At 38.3% G+C, this 26,295-nt stretch overlaps 3 protein-coding genes across 3 annotated transcripts; 2 read left to right on the forward strand and 1 right to left on the reverse strand.

Annotated features, from left to right (window-relative positions):
• Nucleotides 1–244: 244 nt before the first annotated feature.
• Nucleotides 245–1,663, forward strand: LOC141907268 (uncharacterized). The gene is made up of 5 exons (XM_074796868.1): nucleotides 245–384; nucleotides 653–692; nucleotides 775–983; nucleotides 1,141–1,274; nucleotides 1,516–1,663. The coding sequence occupies exons 1-5, from the start codon at nucleotides 307–309 to the stop codon at nucleotides 1,661–1,663; spliced, it is 609 nt and encodes a 202-aa protein (XP_074652969.1). The 5' UTR covers nucleotides 245–306.
• Nucleotides 1,664–6,678: 5,015 nt separating this feature from the next.
• LOC141907892 (uncharacterized) lies at nucleotides 6,679–25,386 on the reverse strand. The gene is made up of 5 exons (XM_074797647.1): nucleotides 24,526–25,386; nucleotides 13,924–14,093; nucleotides 13,334–13,508; nucleotides 12,895–13,224; nucleotides 6,679–8,205 (listed from the first exon to the last, which is right to left on the reverse strand). The coding sequence occupies exons 1-5, from the start codon at nucleotides 24,599–24,601 to the stop codon at nucleotides 7,970–7,972; spliced, it is 987 nt and encodes a 328-aa protein (XP_074653748.1). The 5' UTR covers nucleotides 24,602–25,386; the 3' UTR covers nucleotides 6,679–7,969.
• LOC141907893 (uncharacterized) lies at nucleotides 8,829–11,621 on the forward strand. The gene is made up of 2 exons (XM_074797649.1): nucleotides 8,829–8,925; nucleotides 10,340–11,621. Exon 2 carries the CDS (start codon nucleotides 10,664–10,666, stop codon nucleotides 11,345–11,347), a length of 684 nt encoding a protein of 227 aa, XP_074653750.1. The 5' UTR covers nucleotides 8,829–8,925; nucleotides 10,340–10,663; the 3' UTR covers nucleotides 11,348–11,621.
• Nucleotides 25,387–26,295: the final 909 nt, after the last annotated feature.

The following is a 26,295-nucleotide window of genomic DNA, read 5'->3' on the forward strand; positions in this document are numbered from 1 at the left end:
CCTAGGCTAATCTAAACTTTCTGCGCGACGAACAACATCGGAACGAATATTCGGCATCGCCTCGATCTACCAGAGGATATGATCGACCATGTTCACCTAAAAATGACCAGAAAGGTCCGTTTAAGGCACGTCCGTTTAAATAAATTTCACCTCGATGAGTATTGTTCTTAATTCAGGGTCAACGTGAAGGTCATTGCGAAGGGATCTTAATATTGGAAACCTGTCGATAACAGAAGCAGGTGTTGATGTGATCGGGTGAAAACTAGAGCGATTATCCAAATATGAATTGACATTTATTGATGATTGATGATCAGCGGTATAACGTACATATCATCAACTCCGAGCTGTAGTGTTTTACTTCTCACCCGGAGATTCGGTAGACAAGTAGGTCAGATTTTTATTTTCATAGGATATCCACTCTATGAACACACAACGCACTATGAAAGTAGAAAACTGTGAGACACTCCCCCTTTCAAAAGCTCATATTGAAATTATGCGCGATGTTTTCATTTAGAATTAATTCTGCAACGAAATCTAATTTCATTGGTTTCAAAAAGTCGAGTGGCAACTTTTTCAACGTGTAAAGCAAAATGGATTAAACTGTGGTAGGCGTTATCACTTTATTCTGTGTATTTATCACTTGATCTTTCAGCACAAGATGAATATTGGATACGTTTCGGTTTTAATATTCCGTACGGTAGTTTCGTTATCTAACCATAAGTCGGTGGTTGCTTACCAAATTGAATCTAATTAACTGCTATTTATTGATTCCAGTTCTATTTGAGGGCACTGTGGCGGAGTCAGTAGTTCTGACAGGTCCTTACAGTGCACTGATGGATGACGCCCCTAGTTCAGTTACCTGCCCTTCCAATATGAAGGCTTATATTTGTAAATGCTACGACGATTGTTGTGATGGTGCACGGATATCCCCAGACGGACGGACGTGTACAGCATTTCATGGAATCCGATGCCTACTTACTAGGGTGTGTACGGTGCAGTTTCTCTATGCTAATATCGCTTATGACAAAACTCCGATGGGTTTTTCGTATTATATGTATATACCCCCTCGCTCTTGTCCCGGTTGTTTTTGGTACTAACTTCGATAAAACGAAATGAAAAATCTTTGCTTAAAATTTTTAGGCAGTAGCTCGTTGTGTTCAAATCGAACCAGATAACGTTTACCGCGTCGTGAGTAGCGGACTGCAACAAAATGAAAGAACTTCTGCTGAATGTCCAGATGGTCTCAAACCGCAGGAATGTACAAGCAACCTTCCGTATGTAGCTCTGCCACGATATCTCATTGGATTTTATTCATATCTAGAATAACTCATATCAAAGAGCCTCGAACCAATGCAGCGAACTTACGAACTAAAGCTGATCCAAAATATCCCGTTGAATAGCATTCTTAGTACTTATTATTAGGCAGTAATTTTCGCAATTTCGGCTTACTTCGACATCTTGGAATTCAACCGACTGCAATTAAGGTTGTGATAGCAGTTCCGTTTGTACTTTCAGCTGGAAGCATATGTATCAGGAGACCAGGCTTGCTAGTACAATGGGGGTAAGGAAGTCAGAATCAGAATGTTATATCTCGTCTGACGTATGTTCAGACAGTGGATGTGAGGTACAAGCGGTGTGTTTAAAATATGCCCCGAGAATTTGATCAATCTAACTAAGTGAACACACTAAGTGAACCATCAATAAAAGATATCCATAGCAATATTTCATATCGTTCTTTTTGATTCGATTCTGTGTCCAACTTGTGATTCGTGAAACAGTCAGTTAAACTTAGATATGACTAAAGTCGTGATCGTATGGCTGCTACTAGCCAATCCATGAGAACACATATTTGGCGAACAAGAACCAGGAGTGCATTAACAGCCTGTGATTACTTTGTGTTAATTGATTCACAAAGAAACAGACAAGTCATTTTGAAACCCGCAAACATTATTTGTGACGGATAGCTGATGGACGGACGACAATGGAAGCCTCGGGCCTTCGGTCACAGCGAAGCTTGTTACAATCAATGAAAAGAATTTGCTTCTGAGTTAATAACTAACTTGGAGTAAAATCAGAAACATGAAAACGATTGAATTAACTCTTGAGTTAACTCATTAAAAATGAGCTAACTTTAACTCAGAGTTAACTCTAACTCACAACTATGGAACTGGGTCCCGGTGTCCTCTCTTTATAGTCAGTATAGGTGTTTTCTGAACTACGATATTCATGTAAAACATTCGCACTGAAAAATATAAAACATTTCACCTAATATGATTAAGGTTAGACGGTATAACCTCGAAATTAATTTGATCATTCATGAATATCCTCGGAATTTTTTTTTCTTTATGATAAATAGTTGCAACTCTTCCTACGCACCGTACAAATGTATTTTCTATTATATACGGAGACAACTTAGTGATTTTACGTGGAGGTGCATCTGTGTAGACTGTTCTGGTGCAAAGGCTTGTTTGTTAGTTGAAAAAAATTGCGTGATCCCCAATAAACCCCGAAAACATGATTCAGGCATCTGCAGCATTACTAACTTGAAACATTCCGACACGAGAATGAGGATAACACTACATATTAGTTGGCACGGGACGAGATGACAGGTTTTTAGCCTATGGTTCGATTCTTATGCCAACGGTCTAGTTGGCCTTGTACCAATATTGCTAGAAAGCGATTCTAACAAGCCACGTTTTAAAACGGTGATAGACCCGGTCGTATTTCTCTTTGCGGATGATTCGAATAGCCTAGCACTCGCTATCGTACGAATTTCGTTGCGATGTGACCGATCTAAGCTGTAAAATTTTAGATAATTGGAAAATTTCCTTAGCTTCTATATAATTTGACCTGACCTGTCATGACCTAAGTCATGAATAATCATTAACACACGCGCATGCGATTAACACTGTGTGAAATGACAGGTGAATCCTCGCAAAAATAGATCCGGAATTATCATGCCATTTTGTAAAATATCAAGCTGTGTTTTAGTTAGAAAACAGGTAAGAAAACAAAAGCACGTTACATTTTTATACTTTGGTCACTGACTCGTGAAATAAGAGTACCGTCCACGTCAAGGTACACGAAGAAACCGTAGCGTATTAACTTCCACGAGTCGTCGGGTATGATAAATGTAGGAGGGAGTGAGGTAAGTCTTCAGTTTCTCCCGATGAATTAACGAATTATATCCAATCAAAAGGCCTTCATTTTTTCATGTCTGAACCTCGTTTATAAAAAAAGATGCCTGGTGAATCGGAATACAATCTCCTTTCAGCTATTTCGTTTGCTACTTTAAGTTATTTTAAAAAAATCTAATCTCCCCCTTGCACTTTCTTCCTTTTGCTTCTCAGAGTTTCATGTCGATGAGCTACTGGACCATTGGTCCTTTATTTTAGATATCATCCTTGTAATTCACTTTTGATGAATAGAAAAGTTTGAAATTATGGAAAGAAAATGTCCAGATTTAATGAGTTTTTTTCGCTTGTTGCTCTTTATTCATTTGGAGTCAGTATGAAGATCCTACTCTCTGAGGTTTAAGTTCAAATATGTCAGTAACGGCAACAGGTGCATGTGATCTCGTGAAAACCGAAACGATTATCCAAATATGAACAGAAATTTATTTTATTCAGGAAAATGTCAATTCCAATATTCAAACCAAAAATTCAGAGCTTTCAAAAACAATAACAGCGCAGGTGTATGAGCTCTAATGAAAAACGAAACGATTATCCAAATATGAACTGACATTTATTTTATTCAGGAATTTAACGTCTATTCCTTTATTCGAACCAAGAATTCAGAGCTTTCAAAAACAATAACAGCGCAGGTGTATTAGCTCTAATGAAAAACGAAACGATTATCCAAATATGAAATTGACATCTATTGATCTGATCAATTATATATCAACATTTCCGATCTGAAGTGTTTTAATTCTGGTCAACTGGTGATTCAGTAGACAGCAAGTCAGTAAGTCTTGGAACAAGGTAACCTTGATAAAAGTAAAATATATTCACACGCATATTCTTTGTACCACAGTGGCCCCAAAATGATTCGACTCTTTATGAATATCGTCTGAGGAGATATTGATTTTTCATGATTATAATCAAGGATCGGTTCTAGTTGCGAGTAAAGTCTATAGTTGCAACTTTTCTCACGTATCAAAATATGTTTTTTGTGTCATACATATATTTGCTATTTCATATTCTAAGTAAATTATATTCTACCTTTCAGCACGAACGATGAATATTGGATACTTTTTGGTTTTAATTTTCGGTAGGTTTTTCAATTATGGTTAAGTCGATTGATCGTAACCATAACGCTAAAAAATGTGAAAATGTCTCTGATTCCAGTTTTATTCGAGGGCGCTGCGGCGGGGTCAGTTCTTTTGTATGGTCCTGACAGTGCTGGCACAGATGATGCTCCTAGCGCCGCCACCTGTCCTTCCAATATGAAGGTTTACATTTGTTCATGTGTCAACGATGCTTGTTGCGATGGTACACGAATATCCCCAGATGGACGGACCTGTACAGCGTTCAACACTAAAGGATGCCCCTCGTCTAAGGTGTGTGTATTTTGGATAGTTCCGTGGCATACTAGATTTTAGAAGGGCTCAGAGGTCGGGCTCCCCATGTTTGTTTGTTGCCTGAGATATTGCATGGTAGTTTTGTGTCAGCAATCCTAGATGCCTAGAAAATGGTCGATTTCAGGCCCTTGATAGGCTTTAAACCTTCGGCGCACGTATTCGTGTACTATAATGGTCCCCTATCCGTAATCAGAAAAAAAGTAAAGATTTTACCTCGAATTTCAGGCAGTAACTCGGTGTGTAACAATCGATGCCGGCAATGATTACCGTGTCGTTAGTAGTGGACTACAAATGCATAATCAATGGTTATCTGTTCAGTGTCCAAATGGGTTAAAACCGGAAGAATGTACAAAGAATATGCCGTATGTAGCATTTTCACAACATTCAATTGAATTATTTCAACCTACTAAAGTTTCAATGCAATTTACTGCAGCAATTATTTATGTATTTTCAGGTGGAATCATGAGTATCGAAGCGTACTGTTAAGGAATAAGGCAGTACGGAAGTCTTTCAGTGGATGTAACATGTATTCTATTGTGTGTGAGAGGACTGGTTGTGAGACACAAGCGGTATGCTTTAAATACCCTCCAAAAATTTGGTAAATCGTATGTTACATGCCAAACTTGAATGAATAAAATTATCTCTTAACGAATAATTAGATTTTTCTATTCTTTTTAATTGGTTTTCATACGATGTAGTGTATAGCGTGAGATGATGTAATCCATCTGTCATTTTCACGTTGTGGATTTTATGATTCGTATGATGAAATTCATTCGAGGTACTGATATTTATACGAATGAGTGGGGGTCATTATGACCTCAATAACATATTGTATGGACTCGGAAAATTCATTAATTTCTCAATAATATCTGCTAGTTGTAGTGAGGCTGGGGCTGGTATTCTTAATTAATTCTATGAAATGTTAAATACTGTTCAGCGTCAATCGATTATTAACTCAATAAAATTTCGAATGTGAATTTGAATTTAAATTCTATCATTGTCACCATATTACGGTATTCTCGGAGATTCATTTCATTAAAAGGGTACTTTGCTAGTATAGTAGTCTCCATTCTGGAAAATCATTGAACAAGAATATTGACTTATCTTATAGATGGCGACTTCTTTGTATCTGTGAACGAACACATCTAATGTTGGTTTTCTCTGTCATTGGTCAATTGGTCAAAACGTTTAAAAGAACAGATGTTAAAAATTTTAAACCTGAAAGCGGAGTTGCTAGTCACGTTTTCCAAACCTCCCACAATTTTGATTTTGTTAACGCCAAAATTATCTAGCCGTGTAGCGATAGGATTAAAAGACACATTTTTGAAACTGCTCTAATCATTGAAAATTCTGATAAATGCGTAAATCTCAACTCAATGGTTTTTCTCCCCACAATTAACTCATATCAAAATTCCCCTGTAAATTGGTTATTTGTGGTGGTGATTTTGAAATGTTTGATTAAAGCGAAATGAGCAATCATTGTTTCAAATTTTAAGGAAACTTACCAAACTATGAATAAAGGTATCTATTAAAACATTTTCTATTGTTTTTTGTTGTTGTTGTATTTTTAGTTTAATTCCGTTCAACTGGTTGATTTGCATCAGTTATGACTCAATAAAATGTGGTCGTATATGGCTGCTGGCTATTAATCCAAGAGAACACTTCTTTGGCAAACAAGAACCAGAATATCAACGAATAAACAGCCCAGATTTTTAGGGCCTATAGTAAGTAGGGCGGTATAACAGCGGTGGATTTTGACTAGGCCAAAGACAAAATACAGGTGCTTCATTCTCAAGAACCTGGCACTAAGCGGGGTGGGATGAAACTATATAGCGGTAACTTTTTTCAAAATTATCCTTCAATTCACACTCCATGAATAGAGAAGTTTGAAGTCATGGAATTTTTTGTTTTCACTTGTTGCTGTTGATTCACTTTAAGTCAGTATGAAGAGATCCTACTCTCAGAGGTTTTAGTTCAAACATGTCAATAACGGCAACAGGTGTATGTGATCTGATGAAAACCGAAACGACTATCCAAATATGAACTGAAATGTCTTTAATTCAGGAAAACCGTCGATCAAAATATCCGTATCTTGAGTCTAGAGCTATCGATAACAATAACAGCGCAGGTGTATGTGCTTTAACGAGACAAACGAAACGATTATTCAAATATGAAATTGACATCTATTGATCTGATCAGCTATATATCAGCATTTCCGATCTGAAGTGTTTTAATTATTCTGGTCAACTGGTGATTCAGTAGACAGCAAGCCTAATCTTGATCAAGGTATTCTTATTATGATGAAGCAAAAATATATTCACACAGATTAAATTAAAAATGCGTGCGACGTATTCTCGCTACTATTGAACAAAAATTGAAAGCTGTAAAAACATTTCTGTTTAGAATTACAAACAGACTGTCGAATTAACACAGATATTGTACGATTCAAAATGTAAATGTAATATACCAAACATACCAAATATATTGAAAAAAATAACACTCACGGAATTTTTGCCCGCGTTTTTTCGCAGTCACATAGAAAAAAAACTGAGATTTCCACACTGAGGCAATTTTGGCCAGTGTGCGAGGAATTCCGTCAATTCACGGTAAAAGAAAAAGTAACCAAACAAAAGACAAAAGATAAACAAATTTCAGAATCATTGACGCTTAACTAAACTGTACATAACTACAAAGGTTTTTATATGGTTTTTTCATATTCTTTTAGAAATCAAATAAAAGTTTTACGGCTAGATAAGTAGCTATTGAATAGCAGTTACTGTCATATAAAACATTTACATATACATTAAATACTTATTATTTACATCCGATTAATAAACACGGAAAAAGTACTACTCGCTTTTGTTCGGGTAAGAGGCGAAAATTTCAAAATAGTTCATTAGAAATGGCGAAGTTTCGCAACACGTACCACCGTCATGATATGGAATTTTTATACACCGATGCCACAAGCCGTCATCCAACACGCGAGCCCAACGATTCTACGTTATTCGCAAATGGCTATTTGTCAATCTAAACATTTCGATTCTGCGTCTCTTTATTTGCGGATTATTTCCACAAAAATATTCTTCGATTCATACTCAGCGAAAAAGCAATAAATGCACGTACAACTCACGGGATGTCCCATACTGAATTCCCTTAAAATGTATGTGGAGAGATTTTACTGTAATGAATAAGTACACTCGGTCGGGGATTTCGAGGTCTTTATACGACGTCTTTCTGGCGATAAAGTAACGGACTGCGGCCTTTATTTTTACCGATCAGAAATACCGGTATTTTTCTATTGCCTTTCAGCCCGTAAAAACCGTTGTTTCCGTTGTCGACGTAACACCAAACATTCTTCTTGGCGTTAACGTCGTTGTTCTCCTCCTGACGTCATACCGTCTCTTCGGCGTCCGGCTCGTCTTCATAGTTGCGCGTTAACGAGACCGTAGCTACGGTTGCTATAGTCGGTTGTTTTTCCTTCTTTTTCATGCAGGGACAGTGGTTGATTTTACGGTGTCTGCGAACGCAATAGATAGTTATACCGATAATTCCAACTCCGGCCATTGCCAACGAAAACAGCCCCGCTACATGAAACGATTCTTCTTCGTCTTTGGATGATTTCTTACCTAAAAAAAAAAAAAATTCTAATTGAAAAAGACGTCGAATTTCTTTTTTAGATAGTGACAAAGGAAAAACAAAATGCTCTGCATATAATATTTTGGAGAGTTGCCGAAAATACGTAGCCTTCCATTAATACACATGAAGCAAGTGTAAATAAAGTGTATATTTGCTATCTAGGTATCGGGCAGGGAGGTTAGCTAAGTCAAGAAGCAGTGACAACAGTCGTGTATTCCACGTTGGCGAAAATGTTAGACGGTAGTCTTCTCCTGAGATACTGTTTTCCTGTCTATCGATACGTCAATATTTACGAGTATTTACAAAGGAGATAGCATTCGTAGAAACCGTCCGTCCGTTCGTGGCTCTTCGCCTGCTTCAAGCAACAGCAACACGTGTGTTGTCGTAGCGCTGTTTGTCTAGGATTAATTCAATCAAAAACCTAGTCGTCGTTTTTACCAGGAACCTGAGGGCGTTTTATTGAAATAACAAATACACACTCTCTCGTGTATATATAGATATATATATATAGATATATACGTACGCACATACAAATATGGACGACTTACTATACCGGTATAGTGGCTAAAAAGGGAATTTCTGATGACGTATGTACTATTGCTATTATTCGACCGGTGAGTTAAGTTATAAGAAGACAATCTTGAACAAACACTCAGATCAACAACAAAACACATTTTGGATGTATCACAGAGTGGACGGAAATGTTGGTGGTTAGTATTGATTGAGTTTGGGTAGTCTGTTTCATGTTTTTAAAAGTATAGCTTCGATTTCTACAACTTTCAGTCGCAGTACGGACACTTCAAAAATATCCTGTCGGTATTTGGATACGCATGTATTCCTTATGATTTCATTAATTCATTAGCGTAATTTGGCATTCAATCGGGGAATTGTTAAATCCACTATGAAACAGTGAATAAATTAACAAAATTAATAAAATGGTGATTCGAATTTAAAAACTGAATTATCGTACGTTGAGAAATTCTCCACTAAAACTTTAGGCAATAGGATTACTCGTAGTATGAAGTTCTCACACTTATCTGAGGTATAGTTTTTTAATGAGTCTAGCCACTGTAGCCCTGTAGCTATAGACAATGTGTGCTCGGCGCATTCACATGTAAACATTCCTTAAATTATCTAATTTGAAAAAGAAATGTCTATTCAAGTAGAGTTGTACCTCACAATACATGTATAATCATTATTTTTACGTTGGTTTCAGAATCAGAATTCAACATGTCTCTAACGCACTCAATTTATTTCATTTTATAAAAAAAAGAAATGTAATTGAATAAAAATAAGACTACTTAGATTTATTCGGTTTTTAACGCTAATATTCACATTAAAAAGATTGTACTTTTTTTAGTCTGTTATTTATCTCTGACCCGTTTGGAATACTTGACTTTTAATGCTACGTTATTCATAATTCGTGGCAGGTTTTGTTATACAATACAAAACCGCGAATACACCCATTTCTAAGAAAACAGATGACAAAACATAATTTGACGCTCTTGCGCGCTTTTGTATTATAAACGAGAAATTAATTTTAGATTTTTCAATTTAGAGTCACGTTTAAGCGCGGGTCGGGGGGTAGTTTTGCGTGACTAATTTCCAATGCCATACTTTCTATTTTAAGCCCTGTTATATAACGCGCTTGAACCAAGACCGACATGTTGCGTTACGGACCTGTGAAAACTTGTAGATTTCACAATAAACATAATCCTTTAAACAAACACAAAAGATTAATATAATTATACATGGACCGGGCTACATTAATAGCGACTGCTTATATCAGGGTAATGTTGTGCGATATATTTCTTTATTTGAGATATACATATCAATTTCATCCCTTGCCTTATAAATTACAAACTCTATACGTCGGATATGATTAACGTCACAGATTACTCATAATGTGTTACTAATCCGAGTTTCTAGTAAATTGACGGATATAGTACGCTAACTTTGATTTTTTGACGCATGTTTTCCGGTACATTGCACTTAATGTCATTTCGACTACAATAGTTCCTAATTGGCAGGTGTCTGTAATATATAGGCTATATTTACCCTAGTTGAATGTTGGAGACAGGTCTGAGTACACATTAACAACACGTTGTTTCTGGTCATTTATAGTTCACGCGTGACGTGTGCAGAACCGCCGCAGTACTGAACATACAAACGACGAGGGTGTAACTATACGGGCAGTAAAACCGTACTGGAAACCACATCACAGCAACAGGGACGGACAGAACGCTTTAAACATTGAGGAGCAGCTTCACCAAAGTGGCGAATATAGAATAACGATATATACTACTACAAAACAATCATTGTCTTTTTGATGAAAAGAAGAAACCGTGAGTTTAGCGAACGTACTTTAACCGTATAGTTTTTACTAGTACATTGAACCCAGCTGGGCGAAGTCACGTATCAGACTATATCGGGAGTTTTATCGATAAAATGTACGCGACAATGATGTACAATCCTACTGGTAAATCATCTTCACAACAATATCATCATCACCATCATCATCATCATCCCCACGCTCATCGTCACCATAAATCTTCAACGCACATAAACGCCGTAATGAAACCGCCCAAACCGCCGTCGTGGAGAGACTTCATCGGCGGATCGAATAACGAACTATCCAGCGCTAAGAATTGCGTGCATTCGGACTTCACGGATTTAAGTCGAGTCAAACAGAAATCGTCGTCGGGACCTACAACTAGCGGTTATTACAATCATCCGGCCGCCGATTTTAGCAATAACGCCGTGGACAAAAAACGCGTAAGAGCGTCAGTGCATCGGACTCGTAGCGAAAAACAGTTATCCGGATTACCGTCAGGGGGTGAATTCGCGATATCGTTGGCGGATCTCAGTCAACAGGGTGATTATTTGCTGAGATCGGATAGATGCGATTATAGAGACGAAAACAATCATCGTTGCGAGAAGTGGTTAGCAGAAGTTCACGCCGCTAACTACGCTTTAGAAGACGCAGTGTTCGCCGAGGGGTCGGGCGTTGAAATCGAAGTCCCCGACGAGGGTCATTGGACGGATTTGCCCGGAGTTGTACCGCATCGGCTGAAATCGTCCGACACCGATAGGTCGAAAACAAGGCGCGATTATAGTAAAACGAAAACTTAGAACCTTGTAGAATCTCAAATGTCCTCAGCTATGGAAACACTGGCCTTAAATGTGATGCTATTACTATGTTGTACTATGTTGTTACTGCCATCAATGGCGATCTTCCACTATATAGACATCGGTGTAGTGTATGCGATGATAAGTTTAATTTAACAAGATCTCTTCTCAGTCAATCAATCAGAAAGTTACATATAATTGATGTAGTTAATATAATGATCGTTGCATACTAGTTGAATCAGTCAATCTTTAATTCACTTTCTAAAATCTACGTATTTAGGTGTTCTGTTTTAGAAATGCAGTAAACTACATCGAATAAACTTATTTGAGTATTTTTATAAGAGTATAAGATTATTTCTAAAATCATTTTCAGTAATTTTGAGGTCTCGTACGCATCGCAATTTGTAACTTCCTATGTACATCGGAGGAACGACTGCTGAACAATATTTTTGTTTGACTGGATGACTGATATTAATCTCAGCATTGTACAGAGGCGATAAGTAAAAACCGACAGTTGATGATTAAAACAATTATTTTCTGACTTTCTTGGAGTTTAAACCCATCATCAGAGAATCCAAAAATTATCATTATGGTTTCTGTAATGATGGAGGTTAGATAAACTCCGCAACCAAAACTGTCACAAAATAATGTTTTGATCATCAACTGGCGGTTTCTTTTACTTATCAATTTTTTTTTATACTTTGCGAACCGGAATGAATTTGTCACAATTGTTTTATTTGAAGTGAAGCGTCAGACGCAGTTTTCGGTTACCGTAGTGGATCGAATATCGGTGGCGGTGGTTATGGAAATTGATATTGTCGTTGATTTTTATTTGGGTATCCGGGCCGGATCGTACATATTGTAACTGAACGTTTCGATCGAACTGAGTCACTGCCACTACAATCTCAAGGGTCCTTCGTCGATAGTTAGTTGACAGTCGAGCGGGATCCCAATGTCAAGTGAATCCAGTTCGACGGATTCAGGAAGATTGACTCATTTGAATGAGCATCCCGTCAAGCCTGGTATATGACGCTGTTTGAAATATTAAAAGAAAACAGATGTAGAAATGTTGGGAGGCTACTGTATCTACCGAGAGGACGCTCTGTCAGTAAATATAGACTTAGCTTAGTAAGGTCTCTATCAATATCATCCCGAACTCACTAACTCGCTATATAAGTCTACAACATACTACGCTAGTTCAAGTTTCATTCCAGCTTGCAGGAATTAACCTATGATAAGCCCTCTATTAGTATTGGCACATAAGACCGGACTATATAGACACCCATACTGTTTATTTTCTGGTCACGTCCCTGTGTAATCACGTCTAAACAAGTGCCTCGGAAATTGCCTCCGACTAGACCTATACTCCACCACCTAGGACTGTCAAATTACACAACTCATTACTATACGTAGTTTTGCCATCATCCAAATTCGGATCCAGATTTGCCCCCCGCAGTTTCATCGTGTTAGAATTATCTGATACGTTATACATATTGATAGATACAGAGCAGATATTGACTTATTCAGTATATTGACGGACTGATACGTACTGTAGCCTTCTAAGTAGGCTTGGAATTCAGCGTAGGGAGGCGTTTCGTCTGGACGAAGTTCGTCATTCTCGGCTGTACATCGATAAATAGCTCTCTGGTCAATTCTTGTAAACATCGTGAAATAGGCGCTGATCTGATAGGCTGTACCGTCCGGCAGCGATATGTTCTTCAGCATCATGCCTCGGATTTCTTTAAATTCTTTCGCCCCTTTTCTCCACCATCGGATACGACCGCCAGGCCGCCCCACGTTCCCTTTACACGTCATGGTCACATTTTGATATTCTTTGAACGTATTGTTGGACAACATCATTTTCGGCGTCTCCGGTAAAACTAGAAACAAAATAGACTTCATGCATTATACGACAACTGTCATTGCTTCGAAATCACTCAAAATTAAAACAATATAACTCCTAGTTGTTTTTCACAATATTTCGCTTACCATTGATTTTAAGTTCGGTGGCGCCGCTTTTAGAAGTGAACATATCCTCGTAAACTTCGCACCAGTAAATACCCTCGTCTCCGACCAGTACCGGGTTTATAAGTAGTTGGTAGAATCCTCTGCGAATTCCCAATAAGAACGCTCGACCAGCCAGATTACCACGTGAGCTATTGAACTGAAACACAAGTGAATCCTACGTATACAACCAGTTCCGTTTTTGAGATGTTGTTGACAATCTTAATAAAATGCTCGAATTTTAGACACCGATGATTTGATATTCGGGGGCGAATCCAGGCGGGAACACAAGGAACAATTCTGTGCCGTTTTGATGGATGATACAATGGAAATATTTTTCAGGGCACTTCGTCCACTCGCAACTCCAAACAGCAGTCTGCAGCGCAAGATTTAGCTCATATTTCCTTAAATGTCCCCCAAGCGCCTAGAAATTGTATGAAAATTCACTGCAATCTCAAAATTGTTTCATTATATATGCCCTTTTCATTTATTCGTGCTCCTTCCAATCTGCCTTATGGTCCGCCCCTAATTGCCAAAGATAGGTGGAACAAGATGAGAGAATTCAATCGGAGTACCTGATGTGGCCGGTATGTGTGGATAGGTTTCGGGTCTCTATGGCGTCGCCACGAAACGGCGAACGGGTAGACGGTGGATTCATTGAGCCGGCAGTCTAAATGAGCAACGCTCCCGTTCCGAGCCGGTGACGTCGATGTTACATCTACGGAATACAAGGTCGCCGCAAAACCTGCAAATATATACATGAGAATACATATGAGCATTGAGAAATGATGTTAGAGACTATTATAGCGATGACTCAGTGAAGATGATGATGATGTAGTGGATTAAACGATATTCGTAATTATTTCGATCAATCCCCGCAGAGTTAGAGAAAACAAATAAATCGAACGTCGCTTCCGCCATCATCTTTATGAATCAGATGAATCGGATGAACTATATTATAGATGGGTTATCGTTTTAATTGATTGATACAAAGATATTGGTATTGACTTTCTTTCATAATTAGAGTAAATGACCGTGAAATGAAAGGCTTAAGGATTTGGAAGTTTCAGAATTTTCCCAATATACTGATTGGACTGGGTCCATATTTGTTCTGCTGTGTGACGTAATCTGAGTCGTCTGCAATTGCGCGTAACGTCTGAAATCGGATAAGCTATGCGATATCAAATACTGATCCAAAAAAATATTTGAGTCTATTTTTGTAATCAGATGGTAATAAATGTAGTTTTATATATATACAGTCAAGAAGCCGTATGAGATGTCAGATGAACGCTGTAGAAGCATCTAAACATGTTTATAACTAATTATTAGGATATTTATTATTAATATATATACTTCGTTTTTCTTTCACAAAATGATCAGTTGGTAAACTTGCAGACATCAAAAAGCGATGCGTTTAGAATGTTTTCCATTTTGTGTATAATGCACGCTTTGTAAATTACAAAGCCGAAAGTAATAAAATCAAGATCAAAAGGGACCGATCTGCAAATTGTGGCTTAAGAGATGAGATAAATTTTGCACTATAAGAACGGTGAGTCAATAACCATTTTTTCCTCACCATTGTCGGAAGTCATTACCTTCACATCACACGTCACTTACGACGTACGAAGTCTCGCATAAATGACGAGAACAAAGTAATTAAATGAATTAATCGTGGAAATTAGCAATTACTCTAACCAGGTTCACCTGAGGTCAGTCTCTCTCTAAACCTCGGTAAGCTATTGTGTTTCTAACCTTACAGTGACCCCCATCACTCGGGTTTACTTGACCCGGCGGCCATTTTTTTATTAGCTCTACCTCAGAGATATTTACTTCGGAATTGATATCAAAGCACTGCATTAATAAGGAGAGATTTCGCCTTATACTTGATGAGATGATACAAATAACTTTCATCGGTGCTGCACTGAATATATCTTGGGATTTTGGGCAAAATGTAACCACAATCTAACAGGGTTTCATTAAAACGCTTGTATCTTTTAGGTTGCCGTGACTAACCACAAGTCCATTCATCGCACCGACTAAAAAAGAAGTTTTCTGCCCCATGTAAACATGCGCGCAGGACGACAATCGTCCCTGTGCGGGGTATCAGTACATCCCTCTCTAAGTTCCCTCGGGTGAAGTTTCACAATGCAACCACTCACGAGAGAATTATAGCTCCTTCGTGAACACGTTCTTCATTAGTCATTCATTGTACATTTAATTAATTGAGTGAAGACGTGCCGTACCTCAGAACTGGCTAATAACATAAAACTCTGATCATTTCAGTATGAGGTCAGTTGTACTTCGACAGCGTTATTTCGATTTTACTGCGGAAATCACAGTAAAAAACCGAGGGCCATCTATCTGACGGAATGAGAAGTAAATCCGTGTGCATTTAACACGAAGGTAATGAAATCAACGCGCCGGGGTCCGAAAAGTAGAACCAAATAAGTTCGTTCGTATTCACATGCGGAATGGAATCGATTTCGCTGCAGCATTTTTAGGGTTTTATGCCCCCTCGATAGAAACGCTATTGTTTTACCACTACAAAATGTATGAACCGGGTAGAATTATGTATAGCTGCACAACTTTGGTCATTAATTTTTTTCCGAATGACGATTGTTTCATTCATGTGATTACATACGCTAGCAGCCGTATAGACATATACATAAACTGCATCTAGCATTTAATCCTGTGAAATGGGCGCATCTCCCAACCGTGGTATATCAGTGCCGGCAAATAGTTGTCATCTGAACCATTCTAATGACAGTTTATTGCAGCTATTAACCGTAGAAAACAGACGGATTAGCGAGCATTAAGTCTCGTGATTGGACGGCGATGGGAAAAAGTTCACCGTATATATCATTCTATCGACAGAATGCTGAAGAGATCTCTATATGGTTTATATACGTGTTTATGAGATGGATCGTGATAATTTACGATCTAACAAGCGGTCGATGTTTTGTACAGCCGATCAAACGACGTGATGGAGAGACCACCGTTTGCGTGCCAGGCTTTACATATCGTCGATTCCTAGCGCTTTGAAACATTGGCAGCACTAATCATCGTTTTTCGCTAATATAATACTATACAATACCATACATTACAACACAAAACAATACAAAAGTATATTACTCTCTGGCCAAGTGATATGTAGAGGATACGATATTCCATATAAAGATTTAAAGATTGAAACATAAAAATCAACAATATGTACCGAGATAATTACATTTGCATGAAGGGAAAAATACAAATTCTATGGAGAACTGGGGCCACGGGTTCAAATAGGAAACTCTTGCTGACTTGACTGCAGCACAATAGACCATCGACAGCGCACGCGTTGAGGTGGCCATTGTCTCGGGGACTGTGACATCGAAAAAAGGAACTACTCCCGGGTTTCCGTGATTAGCAGATGCAAATACGTCCATTCATCGACCACAAACCGGAAGTAGAAACAACGCGCCGTTTTAATGTGAAAGCAAATCGACGCTTTTTTTTAAACTGATTGTTTCAAACCGACTGAACAAAATGGAAACCATGTGACCTGAGAATGCGATAAAAGAAGAGGATACAGTCATGTTTGCATTGTTGACGATGTTTGCGCGAGCGAACGCGCTAATATTTATCAATGCCATTATCAAAGTGAACGCTACTTCTGGGCGATGGTTAAATATTGTAAGCTAAGCAAACCTATCGGTCCTTTCGTGAGATTACAAATCCAACAGCGACACCAAACAGCGCAGTACCTGATATATCAGCTGATTGAGTTATCGGTGAATGTCGTGGAAGGGCCCGACAAGTAGCGGTGTGGTTCGGGTCAATGATGCGACTGCCTTGGTCAAGTATACATGCCACACTTGCACTTGTTCTCGGTCCCACCACGGAGGCGATGCAATTCTCGGTTAATTGCTCTAAACAAAAATACTCCATCCCCGCCTTACGTCGACATCGTAAAAATATGAGGCTAATAGCGGACAAATCAAATAAGTACATACGCTTTATTTTGCGATACGAATAGAGGTGACATGGATGGATTACGATATCTTTATGGGTATTAAGCAACTGCCTTATTCATAGTAAAATGAGGTGACATTTTGATTTCCATAAGACAAGTGACTGACTTAATGAAGTAAAAAACCCACGATATAATGAAGAACTTGATGAGAATTTGACGTTTCGGCCCAATTCTATGGATTATTTTCAGTTTTTGAAAATAGACTATAGAATTTGACCGATACGTCATCTTGTATTTCATTGTGGGTTTTTACCTCATTTGCGAAGTGGTATGACTGAAAGAATCGCCACGATTCAGCAGATAAAACGGACAACCCGAGGACATAGTAGGGATGACTGTAATAGGCGAAAATTATGATAATCAGACACTGTACTCTTAGAACAGAGAGATGCTATGTAGAACACCTTTCGATTGTCGCTTGGGACCGATTTGGACCTATATAATTATACTAATGAAGTGCTAATTCATGTAAATGAGGTATTAATGATAAAATTTCAATTATCGCTTGATTAGTAATTGCAGACAACGATAACAGATGAACTCTGAACGCGATGATATAAGTTACACGGAAGTTGCTCTTTCTGAACCACATTCAGACTGTCAGAACTTGGTTGGGCGAGTATCTATCATTTTATCCGAGCGAATATCTCAATCTCAGAGGATTAGTAGTAATATAGTAATGGTTAAATGGTAGCTCATATACTCACCACGTCAACGGACCCCTGATAAATATATAATCACATTACCCAAAGAAGTTAATTCATTACAGAGCAGTTTAATGCATGATATTTATTTGTAATTCGATTACTGATTCAATGACCGAGTTGAGTAGGACTCATGCTCTAATTAAAATTTTTACTCCCTACCAATAATTAGGTCGAATCCCGAACGATCCATAAACTATTCACTTCAAACATTTCCACTGGGGGTTTATTCCATCTGACAACAGAAGCCACAAGTGATGTATGATTGTAGAAAATGTGCAGCTCTAATTTGGAACCAGGAGAAAATATACGATGTCAGTACCATGAACACTGTTACAATGACCATACAAGCTTTCCAGTTGACAAAAAACCGGATCTGACCGAGCTTTCACACAATCACACAATAAATGATCTTCTTTTATGCGCCGTGATTTTCCTAAATCAAATATCACCCAGTTTGACATGGCAGACGGTTTTTTTCGCTTTATGGTCAACATAATGTTCTTGACCCGGCTCCATCTCTTACAATAGTTACAACAATAACAATAATCAAGTCTGAGATTTACTGAATCACTCGCCTTAGAGTAAAACAGAAATCCCACCGCCGTCAATAAACGTGTTACAAAGGTTTCCAGCATTTCAATGTGAAATCATTCGTTATTGAGGCTTGACCGAACGTCTCGTAACAAAATACGACATCTGTTGCCCCATAAGAAAATGGAACGCATAAGCCAAAATACCTCAGTGTTTCATCATGAAAGAATTGGTTCGTAAATTCTCTTAGTTGGGGAGCTGCCGTATAACTTAATTCCCTTCTTGGGGTTATGACCAGGCTTTCATCAACGCCCTCTATCATTCGCTCTTCACGTGTAGCCACAACATGGATTTTTCAATAGTGATGTCCATGAAATATGTATGTAGCTACAAAACAACACGTGGTTAATGATTCCAACCGAACCGAACCGATAATTCAATGAATTAAGAGCCTCTTGAATGCATTATAATGAATTAGAGAATGAGTTGTAGTTGACCCAATATTTTGTCAGATCCAGTCTCAATTATTTCGTTGTACGTTAATTAGACATTTGCATTAAACATTCACAATTTCCAAGTCGTTTTTAACGGAATGAATCAATTATCGCGATGTTTCCCGATCAAAAGGTATAAATTCATATTGTACTGAAACATATAGTGCTCCATCCTTTCGCTTTACGGGGCTCCATAATCTCACGAAGCACATATTTTCCCGCTTTGGATCCTTCCACAGTTAGTTCATTTTCAATGAGTTAACTCAGAGTTGAATCTTAACTCGGAACTGTGGAACTAGACCCTGGTTTCGAAGTTCTGACAGCGACCGCCTTATATAAGACCCGTCGTTAAAAACACTTCAATGAAGCATATAATACATTTATTGCCTTGATACATGAAACAAAGGAAATATATATGCAATGGTGAAGAACATAATATGCACCAGTGGGATGAACTTTTTATACAGTTCGCGCGAACGAGTGACACAAGATGATAAAATATCTTATTTCATTCTTGAGATTATCATTTTCTGCGAGGATCGAGATATCATTTGGCAAGAGTGTTGATAACTTCTGTATCCTGTATATACACCGCGAGTGCGTTTATCATTGAGTTATCGCAGGTCAGACCACAAAATATCATACATAGGAAGAACAATTTCAGCGAATGTGACAGAAAATCAGATTAAACATCAGACCGACTCAAGAAATAAGCAAATTCTTCTAGTATGAGAAAGCAATTTCATTAGAATCCTAATAAGATTATTCTCTATAAATGTGTAATAAGAATAAAATGTTCGGACTTTGATACACGTCATATGCCAATCCCTAAAATGATCCCTAAAATGGACTCCATGTTGTATACAATGAAGGAGATTTTGCAGCGCAATGAATACTTATTCGAAATTCGATCTAGTCTGAGAACGTCTTTCTGTTGCAGATGAAGTGCTCAATGAGAGCTATTGAGATGAAAAGATTATATGGTCAATATGAAACCATATTGACGGATACTCTCGACCATTGAGAGGTTATATCCGTCCACTTGCCGAATAATAGAGATGAAGTGAAATCTGTTTTAATAGAAGTACGCATCAAGATATTTATAGATGGAAATAGGGTTGCTTGCCATAATGGCCGAATATATGTAGCTCTAGAATCGAGGAGACACTTCAAAAACCATTTAAGCCCTCTTCTTGTTTTATGTTCAATTGGTTCTTTCAGCAGAAATCCTCATCATTAATATCCCATGCCAGAGATTTCGTCATGTCATATATACACGCCAACAAAGAAGACGCACACGATTAAGCCCATCGCTCATTTGGGATTTGGAAGGAGAAATGTTTTTTGAGTGCATCATTACGGTGAATTTTATTTCAGAAACGTATATCCCTAATAGGACAAAAAGACGCGTAACATATCGCAATTCCGCTCAGTTTTGGGACTATACCCACCGGAACTTGCCTAAAAGACAAATAGAAACAGCGGAAACACAATGAATAGACCCAATTAGAGGGAACCTGTCCACGCGCCGATCAAACAATGCAGATTTAATTCACAGGGTTGTTGCGTAACTTAGTCGAGTGGGCTTTATTTGTTTTTCGGAATAGTCGATCGCGTTAACTAATGACGTCACAGTCAGGAAACGAAGACCCCCATTGTTTCAAACCGCGACATCTGTCCCCTCAGAAGAGAACTGCGAAAATATAGCACGTGACACCCGGTTTATAGATTCCCAGGGACCTCGGTTTGACCACGTGTTTGCAGTATCCTTCTGGTTTCGCGATTCGAATTTGGAAGAATTTGTATAGCGGTTCTCGTGTTAGACATTCTATCAGCGAACGACGCAATAAGAGCTGTTTATACACGAAGAACATAAGTATTTATAATTAATAATTAATAAAGATCCCGCTGTTTCGAGCTAAAGGATATATAATAACAGGTTATTATTATCAATGATTAACTGATATATGAAATATACCGCCGAATAACGCTAATCAGCCTGATTCTCACCACAAATACCTGCACCCCTTATGATTAGTATACTCTATATATAAATATTATTTCCACTGCTTTCAGAAAGAAAGTGTTCAATCGTGACTGTGGTGAATCCCTTTCCCTGGAACGTAAAAGCGAGGAGAAAATACCCAAATCAAGCGCAGATTTGGGGGTGCGTTAGGTGCTAGAATGGGGCATGACCAGCAGAGAATCCCTTTGAAAATCCTACAAATACAGCAATATGAGCTGAATACCAAAATACAGCAATATCATCACTCCCTCCTATGTAAAATGAGCTGAATAGGGTTTGCCGCCCGTATGCCCTTCCCTGAACACATCTACACACACGGGACACACACGTGTTGATTCGTTCGTCATATCGATACACTATAAACGTCGCATTAACCAATCCCCAAAACTAATATTTGTTTTCAGTTATCCTACACTAAAGAAACGTAAATATTAATTTTCAGCCAGTTACAAATAAATCTTTAATCGTGTATGCGTACGTTAAAGCAAACATAATTACAGGTGACAAAGAATATATCAATCTAAGTTTATTGAGCAAAACAGCGCATTCCAAGAAAGGCCGCGGAGTCGAATGTTAGCGACAGAAATATTCTATCTATTAATAGCGTAACTACATCGAGTATTGCTGTTATTCGAAAAGAGCAAAACGAAAACCGAACATATAATAATATTTCAACACAAGCGTCAAGATTTGTAGAACTCAAAATTACGTATTTTTGTGTCATTCATAAACCGGCATATTCATATTTCAATATCATTATAATATCAGTTTTGTGTAATGACAATGCATTTGAAAATAATATATATTTGAACTTTTCACCTAATGGTGTATTATACGTCATTTAATTATTGCTATAAAATGTATAGATATCTCGTTTCAATTCAAACAGGTGGGGAATTTGGACTGATAAAATGTGGGTTTACCACAGTGTGATAGGACGTGTTTTTATCTGGTTCTCCTCGTATCCGTCGTCGGCGGATCTTCGTTACGACGAACTTCAGGGGACAAGAAAATACGTTCGTTATCTTCTATTTCGGACAAAATTCTTGCTCTGCATACCGATGAATCTTTCTATTCGAGAGCGTTAGAACGGGCTTCCACTGTCGCTTGCATGACAACGACGAGATAATTGAAGAGGTCTTCTTTTAAGAAACGACACACGTTTCGGATTTTTTCATTCGATTTTAAACATTTCTAATCGCTGACTCTGACTTTTTTACGGGGATATTGTATGACTTCATTCATTCGATAACTCGCCGTCATATTGCCAAATCTACCGGATGCTGGATAATATATTCAGGATGCTGTCAAATCGAGATAACATTTCCATCCAGGGAAGATAAATGCCAGGAGGCGATTGTAGCGATGAAATGTTAATTCATTATATTTACGAAAATCGGACCTTTTCAACCATGGACAGGGGCTCTATAGATCAATACTCTTATCTCGAAAGGTTTTCGTGGTTAAATATTGGTTGCAATTCTTTGAAAACTTCAAGATGTGTTACTCAAACACTTCCCCCTAAAACCATACATTGTGGGATTGGGGGCTTTGGATTTTGTTTGCCGGCGCGTCATCTGTCAAATACTCTCAAACTCTCAAGGCTGGTATTATATACCTTGTTATGCCTTATATGCTATGAAAATAAAATCATGATTTGTTAAGCCGCAAATGTAGTTTCGACAAGAAGAGTTCCATTGCCCTCATGTGAGACGAATCATCTGCTCCAGATAGAAAACACAATCAAACAGATTGTCCTCTTTTGGAAACAACGACGTTCGTTTCATAAAGGAGGTCTTATGATATAACTGGCGAACAAACAGGTCAAAGAAAACCCTTTCGATTATTGGAACGCTTTGAAACATGATCGAATTCTTCTTCAATATTATTTTTGTTGTGTCACACCTGCCTTTGTGAAGAATAAGGGTGTCGTATTGTCAGAATGCCAAGAAGTTTAGTCCATTCAGGGAAATGGTCCATTTGATAACTTCCCCGGGCCATCATCGATCGAATTATGATGTTATATCACACCGAATGCCTTTAAACAGTTTGTGTGGGAAATTGTCACACTAAACCCCCAACACTTCAAGACAAGTAAATACACAGCCAGATGACGTTTAATAAGAAGCAAACATCGTTAGAGACGGGCTTACTATTTATAAACGCACGTTTCGACAATTTCAATAGTTGTTTGAACAATCTAATTATTGCACGTACAAATATACACTTCGAACGACCGCCAGGTTTCTTTTTAAATTCACGAACGTTTGTCATCAATTGCTCTTTCTGGCTGATTCAAACAGACGCGCGCTATGAGAGATCACACAAAAATACTTGATATATCTCATGTCACATTTTCAAGTGGTTGTATGGACGAATGATATATTATGTAGTCCCGCTTATTGGAGTCGAATTCCAGATGGAATCGCGTGTCCCATCAACACTAAGGATGTGACACACGTGTCACAGGATATACTATACATAATCATCAATATACAACTAACATAGCCCTGGCATTGATACGTGTTCATTGCCTTCGTGCTGCGAAACGCAATTCTAACATCCAATACAGCTACAGTTTGTTTGTTCGTGCGTATAAGGGCCTAGCTATCTGTTATGTAGATCCATAAGATAAGACCAATTATGTCCATCAACAACATAATGACATAATTTACACGGTATTCTTTTGTAGGGGAGCGATGGGTTTGGACCCTCCTTCGTTTTAAGGATGCGAGCGTATTACTCGTATACATCGACGTTAAACACTGGGCGTCCCCCATTCATGCTGCCTTTGAAATAGCGACTAATACTAATTAATATGAACCCTTGATGACCTCATCGGAAAAAATTGCTGTATATTATCGACATTTATCTACACTTCAGCATCGACTCTGAAGTATCTCCTAAATATTGTTTCCATAATACCTCCAAACGAACGAGAATGACGGCTTTCAAATATAATTAACTCATATACAGGAAACGATACGTATACTAAAACTAATATATAGGCGTTTCTAATTGATTTATGGATAAAATAATTACACTACGTAGGTAAATATTTGATAAATTGTGTCACACGTTGGAACAGGCTAACGTTAATATCTCAGTCAATATTTTACTTGTCAACATATGAACCAAGTAAACGCTTTCAAACCGATACAATCATCTGATATTTCAATGCTCCCTCAATTTCTATTGTTTCGTCTCAGGAGTATTATCGATCTTTCTTCCTCGTTCAAAAACCTTTACGTAGACTACTAGAGAACCAGTTCACAGTGCCCATTGATAACACAAATTATCTGATTTTCTACAGACAGTAAATAGAAATATATATATCTTGACATGATGACTGACAGGTGAGAAATTGCAATATACAATTTGCAAAGTTCCATATTAGAAAAACTTACCCTGATAAACTGCGGTAGAAAGTAAAACCACTTTGATGAAGAAGCTAATCTGAACTGAGATAGATACGGGCTTCATTTCAAAATTACTGTCACTTTCACTTCAACCAAACGATTAAGAGTTTAGACTTTGAGACAAGCGCTCAGGTTAAATCCGGCTTGACCACTACAGCACTCCGCGGACAATAGTCCAAAAGTGGACACTGTCTTCACTGACGCAGGAATAACACGAATGTACTTAACACTTCTCTGAATTGTCACATCTACAGATAGATAATACCCAACATTCATAACAGCTGCAGGACACGGCGCTGTAAGTGACAGTAACAACTGCGTTTGCAATAATAAGTAACTTGGTGCGTATAGATATACGTAGTATGGATGACGTTTCCCAGATACTGTCGTGATTCTAATAATCCTTCAAGTGATTCCCAGGTCTCTAACTGTATGTCCAGCCTCCTAGTAGAATTGAGCCGACTGTAGAGATGTGTCCTCTTCGGTGACAAACGACGCGAGCGACACAATGAGCGTACTCGAGCACACACACACACACGCGCAGTACCACGATCACGCACACTCGCGCTCGGCTACGATTTGAATCGCTCGTGTAGTTGCGTTATCGTCGAATCCTGCCGTACCCGACTCTAAACCCTGGAGAGAACGTATATGTACCGCGATTCATAGCAAAATTATCTTCGTAAATTACAGTTACACTGTCCATTATAATATGCATCAGTAGTGCGACACAATACGCCCATTAGTACGTCACCTAAATATCTATCTTATTTATAGACAAATTCCCGTTAATGCGAGGAACATTTATAGATCAAATGTATATATTTTTACCATTCAGGTGAAGAAGAGTCGCTTGGAAATTACAAAATACAAAATGCGCGGAACAATAGTTCCACCAACAATGTAAACGTAATCGTATCAACGTATTACGTCACATCCTCATTGTCACAGCTGTACGTTACGGCGTTGTGATTTATAATCGCTAGCGCTAATATTAGCTGTTTTTCCTTTAAAAATTCGCTCCAAAAATCGGATTTCACACTCATTCCTTCGTATATATCATCGATCGAAATGATAATTCAATTCGCTATGTACATCCTCACCAGTGCTTCCATTGCAGCCAGCATCCATTAGTGGTGGTCCAGCACAGCTGACACCTATAACCCGTATTATATTCCGCACACTAACCGCACACGATTCTCGATGTCGGCTCTATTCATTCTGATTTATCAGGGCCAATTCTAGCGACAGTCCCCCGATTTAGAACGGGTATTGTCTGGTGTTTTACATCGACGCTCATTCGACTCTACACTGAAGCAGCCATTGTCCCCATCCATCGCAGATGTCGCATAATGCGCGTGCGCACGTGGCTAATGGGCACTGCAACCGGAATATGAGCGCGAATAAACCGAGGAGCTGGAACTAATGAATTATTAGAAAACAGGTAGCAGACGTTAATATATTACATCACATCTGCATCAATTTATAATGTAATGAGATGTGCATCCACCCCCCCCCCTCCCTCCGTGTAACGCTATCGAACAAAAGCTATTAGATTGGATGCGCTCAGAGAATTGATGTCCTTGTATCTGGAGGTCCATCCGATGTCGTAACTTTTCATAGGGGCGTGGGAGAGTACTTCCAGGCTTCAACGATGAAACCAATTTCCCGTAAAATGACGGACAGTTCGGCTCATTCCATAGGCGTTTAACAGATCAGAATTTTACATACATCGCAGATGATCATTGTAGTTTTAGA

The sequence above is a fragment of the Tubulanus polymorphus genome, chromosome 6 (assembly GCF_964204645.1).
Source record: "Tubulanus polymorphus chromosome 6, tnTubPoly1.2, whole genome shotgun sequence".
Lineage (NCBI taxonomy): Eukaryota > Metazoa > Nemertea > Palaeonemertea > Tubulaniformes > Tubulanidae > Tubulanus > Tubulanus polymorphus.

Coding starts and splice junctions, on each gene's coding strand:
- LOC141907268 (XM_074796868.1), top strand. CDS start 307: ATGATCAGCGGTATAACGTACATATCATCAACTCCGAGCTGTAGTGTT. Junction 385..652: donor CCCGGAGATTCGGTAGACAA/GTAGGTCAGATT, acceptor TTGATCTTTCAG/CACAAGATGAATATTGGATA. Junction 693..774: donor CGTTTCGGTTTTAATATTCC/GTACGGTAGTTT, acceptor TATTGATTCCAG/TTCTATTTGAGGGCACTGTG.
- LOC141907893 (XM_074797649.1), top strand. CDS start 10,664: ATGTACGCGACAATGATGTACAATCCTACTGGTAAATCATCTTCACAA.
- LOC141907892 (XM_074797647.1), bottom strand. CDS start 24,601: ATGAAGCCCGTATCTATCTCAGTTCAGATTAGCTTCTTCATCAAAGTG. Junction 13,509..13,923: donor ACACATACCGGCCACATCAG/GTACTCCGATTG, acceptor CTTGTGTTTCAG/TTCAATAGCTCACGTGGTAA. Junction 13,225..13,333: donor CACCGAACTTAAAATCAATG/GTAAGCGAAATA, acceptor TTTTGTTTCTAG/TTTTACCGGAGACGCCGAAA.